General features: G+C 41.3%; 1 protein-coding gene across 3 annotated transcripts in view; it reads right to left on the bottom strand.

Annotated features, from left to right (window-relative positions):
* Positions 1–14,215, bottom strand: part of fbxl17 (F-box and leucine-rich repeat protein 17) — a 207,891-nt gene that overhangs the window by 131,630 nt on the left and 62,046 nt on the right. For all 3 annotated transcript variants that reach the window (XM_030105542.1, XM_030105543.1, XM_030105544.1), the window contains exon 7: positions 5,139–5,246. In XM_030105542.1, coding sequence (XP_029961402.1) covers positions 5,139–5,246 — 108 coding nt within the window. The remainder of the gene's footprint in view (positions 1–5,138; positions 5,247–14,215) is intronic.

Here is a 14,215-nt window from a genome sequence, read left to right as displayed (position 1 = left end):
CGAGTGCGCACTCATGCATACCCGCTCAGTCCCGCCCCCCCACCACCACCACCACCACCTCACCCCCCCCGTATCGGAGCATCCCAGACAGTTCAGTCAGACAGGAGAAAGCTGTGTCGAGACAATCCCTCCGCGGTAAGCCTAAATCACACCCCACGCCCCCTCCAGACACACACTCAGGAAAACACACACACACATTTACACGCGCCGAGGCCGGAGCAGACGGAGTGATATGAATATTTTAAGAAAGACTGAGGCAAAAAACTAGAAAGGCCATGCATCTGATATCACAAATACATTGTCTGCATCAGTCATGGACCAGTGAGCTGATGCCTGCGTGTGTGCGTGTGTGTGTGCGTGTGTGTGCGCAACTCCTCAATTTATCTGTCTTGTGCCCATCTACTGTCTATCACTTATTTTCCCTCGCCCGCCCCGCCTTTTTTCACTTTCTGTTTCTCCCTTTCAGTCAATAATCCTGCATGTGTTGGTCTTGATAACAAACTCGGTGGTGAGGAAATGCTCAAGGAGATAGAGAGCTTTGGGTTTTTTTTTTTTTCACCACGCTGAGCCTAGTGATCATAAAGGCACACACACACACACACTGTGACAGTACTGGATGGTACAGTCACAGTGCAGTGACACTAGTTGGGCCAATAATGAGACATGATATCCCTCCCTCCAGAGGTCAAAAACCTCTCTATCTCTTTCTGTCTCTGGGTTAAAAGTCTTGCAGCCAAATGAATTATTCTTCAATTACTCTTGCAAGAGACACACATCATCCTCGGGCTCTTCTCCGCTCATTATATTCATAAATCCCCCAATCTCCTCCATACAGAAGTCAAGAAAAAAATTATTATAACAATTTGAAGTCATTCTGCGACCCCCACAACCCCATTACCTTTCTTTCTTCCCCCTGAAATCCCCTCCGCCGCTTCGTTTCCCCTTTATCCTCTTCACCACCCCTGAGACACACACAAATGGTAACACAAACATACACACACACACTTCTTGGTTTGTGTTGGGGTTATCAGTTTGACACAGGGCACTGTGATTATGTATTTTCTTGTGCCCCAGTCGGGGTGGGGGGAAGATAAGCGGCCAGCAGACTACAGCAAAGCCAGACACCACTCATCCCATGTAGGCCGGGAGAGGGAGGGTTGAAGGTGACGGAGGGTGAAAGACCTTCATTTCAACCTTTATATGTTTCACCTTGTGGACTTGAACCCGAATCCGTGAGCCGTGTCGTCCACGTTTCCACCCTGTCTGCAGTCTGCCGGGCTGAGCTGACTGTGTTTGGCGCACACCCTGCTCCACAACACCAGCCGGACAGATAAAACATTTGATTCTGGTTATGAAATTAAATAGCTTCCTTGTCACAAAACAGACTGTTTTATTTGCTCGTAAACACAGAGAGAGAATGAGGTATGACTTACGGTCCAATTCTGTCAAATTTAGAGAGCATTCATCAAAAGCTTCGAACTCGTTCTCGCCGAAGAACAACAAAACCGCTGGAGATTAATCTACAAGGCCCCAAATTAGGACCAGAGACATCCAGTTCCTGCTCATGAGAGAGACAACACAGCCCTTATAGTTTCCAAATATACTTCCTTTCATCTCTGACACATTCTTCAACAGTCTCTCCATTTGTTATGTCTTTGGCCTCCTCTCCTCCTCCCGAGGGTGGGAACTTTCACACACACAAAAGCCATTTTTTGAGGCCCGCTATGTCTTAGGAGAAGCAATAGGCTGATCTATGAGGAGGGGCATTGTGGGTAGGCATGACAAGCAAAGGGAAGCCATCACTGGGACATCTAAGGCGAGGGGAATGAAGGCTCTCTGGCACCCGGAGTCGCTCTCAAACACTGGCGCTCTAATAGACCCGACCTTGGACTTAATCACTACCAGAAGAAAAGAGCACGGCTTGACAGGAAGATGGAAAGACAGAGGAAGGGAGAAAAGGCGCGCACCAACGACGCAAGCGAGAAAGGATAGAAGGAAATACAGAGAGCGATAAAGACCAAACGGCGGCAGGAAACAAACAGGGAACTCAAAGATGTGTTTATTAACTCTGCTGGTGTGACTCTTTCTTTTCACAGAACCAAGTGTGACGGCCGCAAGAGAAAAGAAAGAACAATACAGGAAACAACACACGGATGACACAGTCATTTTGTCAAAGCTGTACACACACACACACACACACAAACAAACACCTGACTATAGCCTGTGGATGACAAGTGTGTGTACACACACGTGCACACCTGAGTAGAGTTCACAGGTCCCACACACACACCAGATTACAGTCCAAACACACCAACACGTCTCCCAAAGATGTTCTGGATCCATGATACAGCCTTGCGATGTGACAAGCCTCCTCAATAAAACTATAATTAACGTCAAAAGCTAAGAGCCGGCTTGGAGCTTATTTACTTTCAAGTTCCACCACGAGTAAAACAATTGCTGGGTATACCTGGCACCATCACGCAGGAGACCACATCGGCCATGGATTAGCCTTTAAAACCGTCACTTTGTGTTTTGTCACCCAGAAGCTGTATGCAACATTTATTCTACAGCCAGTTTAAAAAAAAAAAAAAGAAGTGTTACCAAGCTTGTCGATGGGCAGGCTTTACACTTTCAGGAGGAGAAATTTTGATTTTTTTTTTTCTGTCTTCCTATTAGTCATTAACAAGATGATTTATTAAAGAGGTAGCCTGGCTGCAAATATTGAGCTGTGTTGCACATCACAGAGGAACGGCGCAGCTCCTGCAGGAATGAAACACTGCAAACCCATTAAAGGAGCATAAACGCCACAGATTTACAGTTACTCTACAGACTGTCTGCATCGAGCCCGTCACCATCGGTGGTCTATTCCGGCCCACTTGATTAAGAAAATTCAATTCCAATTGATTTACTCACACTATAATTTGTGTGAAGTCCGTATGAAAAGAGACTTATCAATCTGAATTAAGTGTGTCGTATGAGTGAAGTTAGTAAAAGTAATGGATTTTCTTATCTTTTTTTTTTTCCCCTTCGTAGCCAAGTAGCCAGTGAGATGGTTGGAAAGAATATCAGAGAGAGAGAGTGATCGAGGGGAAAAAAAAAAGGAGTGGGAGGGAGTGTGCAATAATCGAACAAGAAAGGAGCACTGCGGTCCCGGAATCGCGCGCAGGTCCACTGAGTCATCACAAATGCAACGATTCTAAAAGTGAGAATATGATTTTCAATCGACGCTGGGTGGGACCAAGAGGGATTCAGAGAGCGGAGGAATCAACCGCTAAACGAGATAATTACTGACGGAGATTAGGGAGGAATGGAGACGGGGAAAAAGGCAGGCGGAGGGGGCAGCGAGAGGGACACAGGAAGAAATGAGTCGTACAAATAATCATGAAAACAAAAGAAATATGCAACAGCAGATGAATGCGCACAGAAAGAGACCCAACTGTTATCTTTGAAACTTTTCCTTTTCGTCACAGTTCATTAACTCTCACAAAATCAGTTCTTAGACTTTAACTGCGCTGGGTTTGAGTTACACTTATAGGCAAATAAAACAACATCAATATGCTGAATGAAGCTTAGCCTACATCGTTTTTTCCCATTAAAAATAGGTTTTTTTAAAATTGAAAACCAAAATCCTGACTGAACACAATGGAAAATGTTTTCAATAAAAATGCATTGAGGTTAAGCTGAATGGTCATCTCCACCTTTGGAAACAGCAGATGATGAAGAGAGACAGAAATATGTCCCCACCAAGTGCACAATTAAGCAGCCGTTCCAACAACTCCTTTTTTTTTAATGAATGATGGTTTGTCAAGAAAATTGGAAATTGTCTGATATTTGAACATTAACAGTTCCATGACAACTGCAAACTCGCCATCTGCTCAGACATGTGGTGATACAATCAAAAGCTCCACAGCAGCTTCAAGGACTTTGAAGTGAGACTATTTTTCTGGTAAAACGGACAACTTGTGGTTCCCGGTGGTATGCGCCCTGTTAAACTGTTTAATCTGGATAAAAAAGATGGAGAACTTTAAAGAAATAAAATAAACAAACAGAAATAAAACAATGTTTGTCTGACAAAGCTCTCTCTAAAAACACATAAATATCATCAGAATTATGAACTTGTTCTCCCGAACTCCTAAAACTTCACCTTGGTTAATAATGTAATAAATAATAATGAGGTTGTGTATGCGTCCACCTCCAGGTATGCTAATGCTGTTATGACTGGCTGGCTTCATTACTGTCTGTCTACAACACCATGGCCAAGGTCAGTGGAGGCTGCAGAGATGATAGGGGGCCAGAACCATGAGCACAAATTAATCTGCTGTTTAATCTAATAATGCGGCGTGGCATCGGGTGCCTCAGTCCTATTAACACAACTGTAATTGCATTTGAGGAGGAATGGGAGCATGCAGGTCCGCCGAGGTATTGCTCACACTCGAGTGTACACCCGAGTACATCAAACACAAATCGAATTGTATTACACAGGCCCACATGGGTGTGGACACGTTACACACACACACACACACACACACACACACACACACACATACACACGCGGAGGTGCACAGCTACTTTAGATGGATGTTATGTCGGGAAAGGGAAATAAATGAGAAGGAAAAACAAGGTGTGGTGCTTTCTGGTGAATTCAATTGGAGCAATCACCGTGTGAGCGCATGTGTGTCCATGTTTATGTGGCTCGGAAGGTTTTTTAAAGCATGGAGCCCTGCTCATTAGCATGGTAATATCCAAACAGCAGGGTGTAGTCAGAATAGCAGTGTATTATTAGGATTCATCTCATTAGGCTTTCATGAGATTTAAAAGTTAACACAAAATAACTTCAAAACTAAGTCTGAGATAAAACACACAGCGAGGTCCTGAGTTTACTCTCCAAAAGTTGCATTTCCACCCCCCTGGAGATAAAACGCGGAGAGAGGGGAAACAGGATCAGACAAGAAAGTTGGTCACGGTAGAACTTCAGTTGACATTTATGAATGCGCGTAACTCCCAAAAGAAAAGGTTAAATGAATTTCCCATTAACTGAGACAGCAGGACGGTACTTTATCTTTGATTTTACTGTAAGTAAACACTTAATTCTTGATGTGACTGTCGCGGTTGAGGTCAGAGACCGGAGTGATACTCACAGCTGTGAGATGAATGACTCCCTGAGAGGTCACAGGGCATCCCATGAAGCCGACGAACTGCAGCTCGGGACAGTGCTCCGCCACCGCCCGCACGGACTGATCCGTCACCTGCACGAGACGAGAGACGACAGAGGAGTCGGTCATTTCAGGTTTCTAGACAGAGATAGTTTGTCCTTTTTCTTCAAATTCATTTAATTGACTCACATGAAGGCTAAATGAACAAAAAGCACTGGAAAAACAGAGGAAAAAATGTCAGCAATACATTTCTGAAGCTGTGAAAATGGATCATTTGAAAATAATTAGTGTTTTTGTTTTTTTTCTTTTTTATTTAATGTGTGCATCGAACAGTGCCGTCGACTTCAGGCCTGCATCCTTTGTGCTGATCAACAACAGAGAGGAGGAGCGAGGGAGGCAGGATCACAGAAGGCGAGGAGGCGGAGGAGGAGGACTGACAAAAACGGCCAGAAGTGCCGGCCAAGCGGCGTGGGCGTCGACTTATGATGGATAGACCGTTCCCCATCACTCATCCAGCCGTCGACTAACAGCTCATAATGGATCAAAGATCAATAGGGAAGCAGAACATTTCCACCAGCTTCCACTGTATTCATCAATACAGGTATCGACGGCGGCTTCGTCTCTATCGCTACGCTCAACATGGCAACGATATGTGGGAGATTGTTTGTCCTCTCAGTGGGCTTGCTCGGTGTTTCCTCAAACTCTTCATCAATCACAGAGGCTAAGTGAGATGAGAGGAAGGGAGGGAGAGCGAGAGGAGACGCTACGCTGACTCTGCTGTGATTATCTGGAAAAACAAAGAAAAACAAACATCAAAGAACGTGAGAAAGCCAAAAGCCCACTCTCGAGGTATCCCTGTCAAAATCTGAGATGTCGCCTCATGAAATTCCCAAACAGCAAGTAATGCAGGGAAGCATCTGAATACATTCCAAACGCACGACAAGTCATGATGGATAAGCACATAAACACACGAGTGATCAAGTTTAGTAGTCAAACTGCGCTGAGACTGAAATCTAAGCAGCATGATTGAAAAAGTAAATTCAAAGTACTAAGTAGTAAATATCGACAGGCTGACGATATTCTCAAAGAAACGCTCAAACATGAGACTCACAAGGACAGGGCTGTGAAAATGTCACCCTGTGGGTCACTGTTGACTGATTTGTCAGACACTGACAGGATAGTTTTTCTTTCTTTTTTTCCTGTCATTGACCGTCTGATTAATTTCAAGGCTGTAGGCGGGATGGTAAAAGCATCCATGGTTTGATTATGGACTTTAGAGGCTTTCTATGTGGAGTTTGCATGATGTCCCTGCACAGGTTTTTGCCTAAGTTTGATAAAGCTGTGAAAAAAATGATGGTTGTCAAATATAATGGACAATCACATTGAAAACAGAACTTTAATTGCTGGTTTTCGAGTCTTAAAGAAAGTTTAGAACTTTTGGATATGCAGTTCTTTATGGATTCAGCACTTATGATTTTTGCATACTTTTCATCTATCCCAAATTTATTCAGCAGCAACAAGAAATGATGTCAAACATATTGCTAAGGTCATAAACAACCATCTACAGCAACAAAACAACAAGTCCTGCAGCACAGAGTACACTGGGACATGACCCCGAGCCTGATCCAGTCAGCCTGGCATCACATGAAAAAACTGAAGCAGAATAAATCTACAGACTCACAGTGGGAAGTTTTTGTTTACTGCATTGGAATTCATAAAAATAATGTGTCTATAAAGCATCTAAAGATTGAGTTATCTCTTGATGCCTGCATTAAAAAGTGTATATTTCCTCATTCTAATACTAAACCGTTCAGCCCAACTCACCTGAAGCAGACTGAACTACTTCCAGCCCTATAACTACCTACGGATCACTATGTTGGCCACATACCCTTAATTTTCTTGATGTTTTCCGAAGACAAATCCTCATACTTAATCACACTGCCGTCACCGTAATGTTTCTTCTCTTTTTGCACTGGCTCCCTCCTGCAACCTTAAAGGTTACCGAGTCGAGTTGGAGCAAGATGGAAAGCCCCGAGAGACAATGAGAAGAGAGAGAAATTACAAAAAAAAAAAAAAAGAAAAAGAAAAATGTGTCCATTCATCTTTCACCCGGTCGCATACTGGAAGGCTTATCTGTGTAAAGCGCCTTCTATGAAGCTCCGAGCTGGTCTCTCACCTTATCAGGAAGGAGCCACGGCGCTTGTAAAGTGCAAAATGGTTCAAATGAGGCAGACTGCAAAGTATTTCCTGATGTAAAAATACGTTTGTGGTTATCATTCAGTAAGGGAATGAGGAGATAGAGAGTGAAGACTATCAGCGGGGGTTTTAACAACCTAATATTTGGTTAGGAAATGTGGGGTTATCAGGAATTCAAAAGCATTTCTTTTTGTTTTTAAACAGTTTGTGGATGACAGGAAGTTGGGCCTGCAGTTTAAGACATGTAAGAATCATAATAAAGGATCAATTAAGTGTATGCTAACACTAGAAATATTTAATTTCATGAGCCATGGTTGTTTCAAGTAAGCTATTCAAGTAAACTATAGAAATGTTCATCCTAAAACGATAAACAAAGAGTTTTGAAGTAAACTGTAATTTTCTGTGAATGAACTGAGGCTAAAAGCACTTTTTGGTTCAACATATTGGTAAACTGTGTTCTTGGGATGCTGTGGCCAGCAGTTCCAATGAAGGGTAATGGAAAACCTTTCTGCTTCTCTGGGAGTGAAGTGCCAGACCCAACATTTTAGAAAGGAGAAAAAAAAGACTCGACTGTCATCCTCCTCCTGAAGGCATAAATATACCCGTATTAAGACAAACAAGCACTTTTGAATCATTACAGTCAAATTGTGCAAATTAATTTTAGTAAATTAGACCATCAAAATTAATCAATGGTCTGCCAGAGTGATGGAAATGCACTGAATAATCTTTAACATTTGAGAATATGATTTCAGCTGTGAAATATATGGCAGTCTATATTGTACTACATCAAGGTAGCAGAGCAGGTAGATATATTATAAAAAAAACAAGATTGGTAGCCCTTTAGTCTGAGGAAAACAGCAGCCTTTAGAGAAGTTACTCTTTCCAGGATCTGTATTTTAATGCCTTTGCAGCAACAAAGAATGACGATTCACTTGGGAAACAGTTGTGAATGCAAGTTGTAGAACTTTACTGTACTTGCCAGCTTTGTACTGAACACAGTTTTTCAGCGCAATCAATAACTGGATGCACCTTAAAACCCTCTGCCTCAGGTTTGGACCCACCGCTACTCGCTGCAGTCAGAAAACATTAACTAAAAGCGAGCTGGCGCGCCCTTTCCCGAGACACTGATGCATATGGAACTTGATCTGCCGGGCCAGGTGGAGATGTGGAGGGAGAGCAGAGCAGAGTTGTCTCTTTGAGTATGAAACTTAAAAAAAAAAAAAAAAAGAAAAGAAAAAAAGAAATCTCCAGAAGGACCGTGGCTCAGCCGAACAGCTGGCAGGTGAAGTGAGCTGGCCGGAGCTCCTCCCTTGCACGGCCGTTGCCAAAAAACCATCAAGGAAAACATTTTCAGGTTGACTACCAGCAGAATCAGAAAGCCGCACTCCGACGTGATCCCTAAATCAGAGCTGTCTGCGAGCGGCGTGGAGGAATCACAGCAGGCGCCACAAAGAGACCGTCGCTCCCGCCGCTGTTTGCGCAGCAACGGTGTGTGTGGGTGCAGCCGAGGGTGTGTGTTCACCCCCGTGTGTGTGTGGAGGAAGGAGAAACAAAGAGAAAGAGAGCAGGTTACACATCTACAGTAAAAGTCTCAGCAGGTGAAAAGAGGGGGGGAAAAAAGTAGAATCTCAGCAGAGCAGAACAGGCCAGGAGGCCGTGTACCGTATCAGATGAAGCCCGCGTCTCCGAGCGGCGGTGTGCAGTTGTGTATATGTGAGTCAAACCATATGGGTTTGTAACTAAGATTTGTCTCCAAACCCACAAACACAAAAAAAAAAAAAAAAAAAAAAAAAAACTCGTCCCAAATTTCTCTCTGCTTCCCCCCCACCTCCAACTCAACCTTTCATGGACTTTGATTTAAAAACATGAAAAGAGCCATGGCAGGGCTTTGGAGAAGAAGTGGCTGGCCAAGAGAGGCCTTAGCGCCTTTTAGGAGGGATCTAGTTTAATGGTCTCTGGGTGAAGGAGGGAAGGAAAGCAGAAAAATGGTGAGCTGGAATGGTGGAAATGCTGCAGTCATAAAGATAGCCTTTGTGTGTGTGTTTTAAAGAGCTGGGAGGTAATTGTTGAGAGTGCTGTGGTAGCAAAAAGGCCCCGGCGCTGTACATGAGTGTGTGGTTTTAGTTGGACAGTCTGCTCGTTGAAAACGCTGGAGCAGCACCCAGGGGCCGTTTCTCATCTAATAAAGGCATTTAAGCCTGTCAATATTGTTTATCGTAAAGATCGTCTGACTCCATAAGACACACGGACAAACAAACGGAAATGGAAAATGATCCGATGAGAACTGTACTTCTGCTTCAGGCTTCACAAAGGTGTTTCCTCTCTTCAATTCAAAATTTGCCAGCACAAACACCACTGAGCATAAATTCTTCCTTTTGACTGTCTTGTTTTTTTCTTTGTGCTTCACAAACACAGAGGTTATGTTTCTGTGCCTTTAGGGAACATCACATTGACTTATGTTCATTTCCTGCAGACTTACTTTTATTGAGCCATAATTATTAGTTGTCTAAAGCTCCAATCTCAAAGGGCTGTGAAAGGAATTAGTCTGAGTTTTCAATATGATCCAAAATGTATGACTTTTTTTCACAAAATGGACTCTTCAAAACTCTTTTTTTAACCCATGTCTAACCTTTGCTAATCGAGTATTTCAAATTAAGATGTATGAGACGTCAGTCTTCAGAATGTCATGGTGGTTTTTGTTCTATGATCGGAGAATAACACAAAACATTTTTGATCTAAAACATTACATTACTTCTACAATGGGAAGCTCAGATGTTATGGTTCCCACAGTGTGGCCTGAGTGCATTCAGATCATGGTCCAGATCAAAATAAAAAAAACAAGATGGTACACACTCACAAACACACCCAGACATTTAAACAGTTTTATCACAGTGAGAAAGAAATATTGCATTTGGAGGGTTGGCACACTCCCATCCATCTACATTTGAACCTCAGATGAAAACACGCAGCCACAAAACAACACAAACAGCCTCTTCATCCAACCCATGCACGCAGCACAAGTTTGCCCGAAAAGAAAAGAAGCAGAAAACTTGAAATGTTTTTTGTTTTTATTTGTCATTATGACCTCGAGTCGGTCGATCTCGGTCAGACCGCCCAGCCAACTGCACCCGATGCTAACAAACCACAATGAGACAGTGGCAGCTGACAAATGTGCTTATTCGGAGTGCACTCCGCCACTTTGTCCGTTTGTTAGCGACGGTCACTCAGAAATAGCAGGCTGAAGAGCTCTTTGTATTTTAAAAGATGTTCTTCAGCTCCTACAATGTGTTGCTGTCTCCAATATTAAAATATATGGCTGAGCCCTCTCAACATAATTACCTAGATAAGGAGGGCAGCTCTGTGTGTTTGGCTTCAAGCCTTACAACTAAGGTATGTATTTTCACAAAAAAAAACCAAGCACTCTACAGCCTGGGCATTTTCCATGTGTGTATAGCCGTGTATTTTCATGTCAAGTACTGAGTGAACAAAGTAGTTTATTCACGTGAGGCAGCACAGCAGTGGTGGATGTGTTTCCACTTTTAGGAATTTATCGACAAAATTATAACAAAACGAGAAGGAAATATAAACATAATGCTAAAAATGCAGAAAACCATTCAAAGCTTTTAGCCCATACTTTAGTATAAAGTTGCATCAAGGAGAAATAGTGTGAAACTAGAACAAATTTGCAGTTCCTGAAGAAACTGCAAGTGTGAATGCTGAGCTGAAAATGTTAAACTGTAATGCAGAAAAACTGAATAAGAAAAGGTGAAAAACCCTGAAATAAAGTTGAAAAAGGTTGAAAAACTTTGAAAACATGGCAAAAAGTCGAAAAAGGTTGAAAAAGGTTGAAAAACACTGCAAAAAGTTGAAAAACGTTGAAAACACTGCAAAAAGTTGAAACGGGTTGAAAAAGGTCGAAAACACTGCAGAAAGTTGAAAAAGTTTAAAAAAGGTTGAAAACACTGAAAAAAACTTGAAAATGTTGGAAAAGGTTGAAAACACTGCAAAAAGTTGAAAAGGGGTGAAAAAAGTTGAAAAAGGTTGAAAAAGTTTGAAAAAGGTTCAAAACACTGCAAAAAGTTGAATAATGTTGAAAAAGGCTGAAAACACTGCAAAAAGTTGAAAAAGGTTGAAAAAGGTTGAAAACACTGCAAAAAGTTGAAAAATGTTAAAAAAAAAAAGGTTGAAAGCGCTGCAAAAAGTTGAAAAAGTTGAAAAAAAGTTGAAAAAGTTTAAAAAAGGTTGAAAAAGTTTGAAAACACTGCAAAAAGTTGAAAAAGTTTGAAAAAGGTTGAAAACACTGCAAAAAGTTGAATAATGTTGAAAAAGGCTGAAAACACTGCAAAAAGATGAAAAAGGGTTGAAAAAGGTTGAAAACACTGCAAAAAGTTGAAAAATGTTAAAAAAGGTTGAAAGCACTGCAAAAAGTTTAAAAATGTTGAAAAAGGCTGAAAACACTGCAAAAAGTTGAAAAAGTTTAAAAAAGGTTGAAAACACTGCAAAAAAACTTGAAAATGTTGAAAAAGGTTGAAAACACTGCAAAAAGTTGAAAAATGTTGAAAAAGGTTCAAAACACTGCAAAAAGTTGAAAAGGGTTGAAAAAGGTTGAAAAAGTTTGAAAACACTGCAAAAAGTTGAAAAAGTTTGAAAAAGGTTGAAAACACTGCAAAAAGTTGAATAATGTTGAAAAAGGCTGAAAACACTGCAAAAAGATGAAAAAGGGTTGAAAAAGGTTGAAAACACTGCAAAAAGTTGAAAAATGTTAAAAAAGGTTGAAAAGAGTTGAAAAAAGTTGAAAAAGGTTGAAAAATTTTGAAAAAGGTTGAAAAATTTTGAAAAAGGTTGAAAACTCTGCAAAAAACTTAAAAAAGTTGATAGAGGTAGAAGGAGCAGTAGAGTCAGTGTCAGAGTAACAGAGGATCAATAGAGCTCCAGTCTTAATGGGAAAATCCAGACTAATCAAGCAGCAGCAGCACAACAGGTGTGTCTGTTGCAATGGAGACCAGCTGCACAGCAGCCATGACAGTGAATCAGCACTTTTTAATGGAGTGCGCATGGTTGAGAAAATGTCGTGCCTGGAGAACCCAGAGGTGAAATTGAAAAAGATTTTCACACAGTCAGATTCAGAAGCCTTTCATGAATTTAATGGTGCAGGAATCATGTCTGTAGGATCACCCATTCAGCCATACCGATTGTGCGAACACAAGTGAAGTTTTGGATTCAGGCGTCTCGAAAATGCATTGCAGCGGATGGGAGAAAATTCTGCACTCTCCTCAAACAAATGCCTCTGGAGAGAGAACCGTTTGAGATAGAGACAAAGTGACTCAATTTTACGGGTCACAAGAAAAATTCCTACGTTTTGAGGGGTTATTGTGCAGATTGAGCCAGAAATGTGGCCGTACGGACGAGAAAATCATTTTTTTTTTGGTTAAAATTCAGAGCCTCCCGCACTCTAAATTTGATTCTCCCACTCTAGCTTTTCCAATACACACCCATTATAAACTCCAAAAACGGCTGAAATTCTCTCTGTACTTTAAGGCTCACAGTTTAAATTTGGTAAAAGGTCTTGAAAGGATATTACATACCTGAATAGAGGACAAAAATGCCTACGTTTTAAAAGTAAAATGAATTGTCTACGTGAAAGTATGACAAAGTTATAATGGTTCAAAGTTGAAGGAGTTGACGGGTCAGTTGAACGGTTTTCCCATCCACTTCAATGTTAAAAATAATTTTAAAAAGTTGAAATATTTCAAAAAGTTGAACAAAGTTGAAAAAGTTTAAAAAGGTTGAAGAAAAAGTTTAAAAAGTTGAATATTTTAAAAGTTGAATGGTTAAAATCGGTTAAAATTTGAAGAAGTTATAAGGTTCCAAAGTTTGAAAAAATCTCCATCCGTTAACATGGGGCAAAAAGTTGCACAAAAGTTGAAATATTTCAAAAAGTTTAAAAGATATAAAAAAGTTAGAACATAGCCGGAATGTCCTTAAAAATCTGCACAATTTGATATATGAATGGTTCAAATCGGACAAAATTTGTAGGAGGAGAAGCATGCCAAAAAATGGGGGAAGAATACAGAAGAATAATAAAGTTTTGGAATGTAAAGGTGTGAATGCCTTCAGCATTCACACAATGATTTATAAATGTGTGATTCTTGCAGGATGTGTTGTATACAGCTGCTTTAAACTAGAGCCATCCGCTCATTACATCCCTGCGGTCGTCTGAAAGCTTCAGGACGGATATTTGATAAGTCTGCACCCGAGCAAAGTGGCCGTCCATTGTGTTTACTTCCACCAAATCATCAGTCTTGAGTGTCAGTGCCTCCTTTCCAACTTTCTTTTCAGCAAAAGTAGCATTTCATTTTTCAAAATGCATTACAGTGTCATGCAAAAGGATTTATCAGCATATTTTATTTGTTGTATAATTATTTTTCGAATCATTGTGGAAGTTCAATGGGCGCTCGCTCTCTCTGCCTCCGGCTACAGGCTGGAGACGATGTGTGTTCAAGTTGTGCCAATCAACACCAATCAGACAATATTAATTCTCTAACTCCATTTTTTAAGTTGTTGCCACCGTGACTGACTCAGCGATTTCACAATGATGGGTTGGGTTTGGAGTGAAGTTATTGATCACCACAAAACTTAATATTCAAATTGAACCTGCGACGAGAAGCTTCTCTCGAGGCTATTTTTGAAAAAGCATACTGTTTTACACAACTATTTACATCTGCCGTGGTATAATGGGCACCGAGCACTTCTAACTCGCAGAGACCCGACACTCAGCACTGCACTGGAACGCCTCGTGCAGACTCACAGACGAGCACTCTCAGTTGCTGCACTCCGGTACAACGCGCTGCACTTTATTTCTGTTG

This window comes from Salarias fasciatus, chromosome 12, assembly GCF_902148845.1.
Source record: "Salarias fasciatus chromosome 12, fSalaFa1.1, whole genome shotgun sequence".
Taxonomy (NCBI): domain Eukaryota; kingdom Metazoa; phylum Chordata; class Actinopteri; order Blenniiformes; family Blenniidae; genus Salarias; species Salarias fasciatus.
This window is presented reverse-complemented; position numbering and strand designations above follow the sequence as displayed.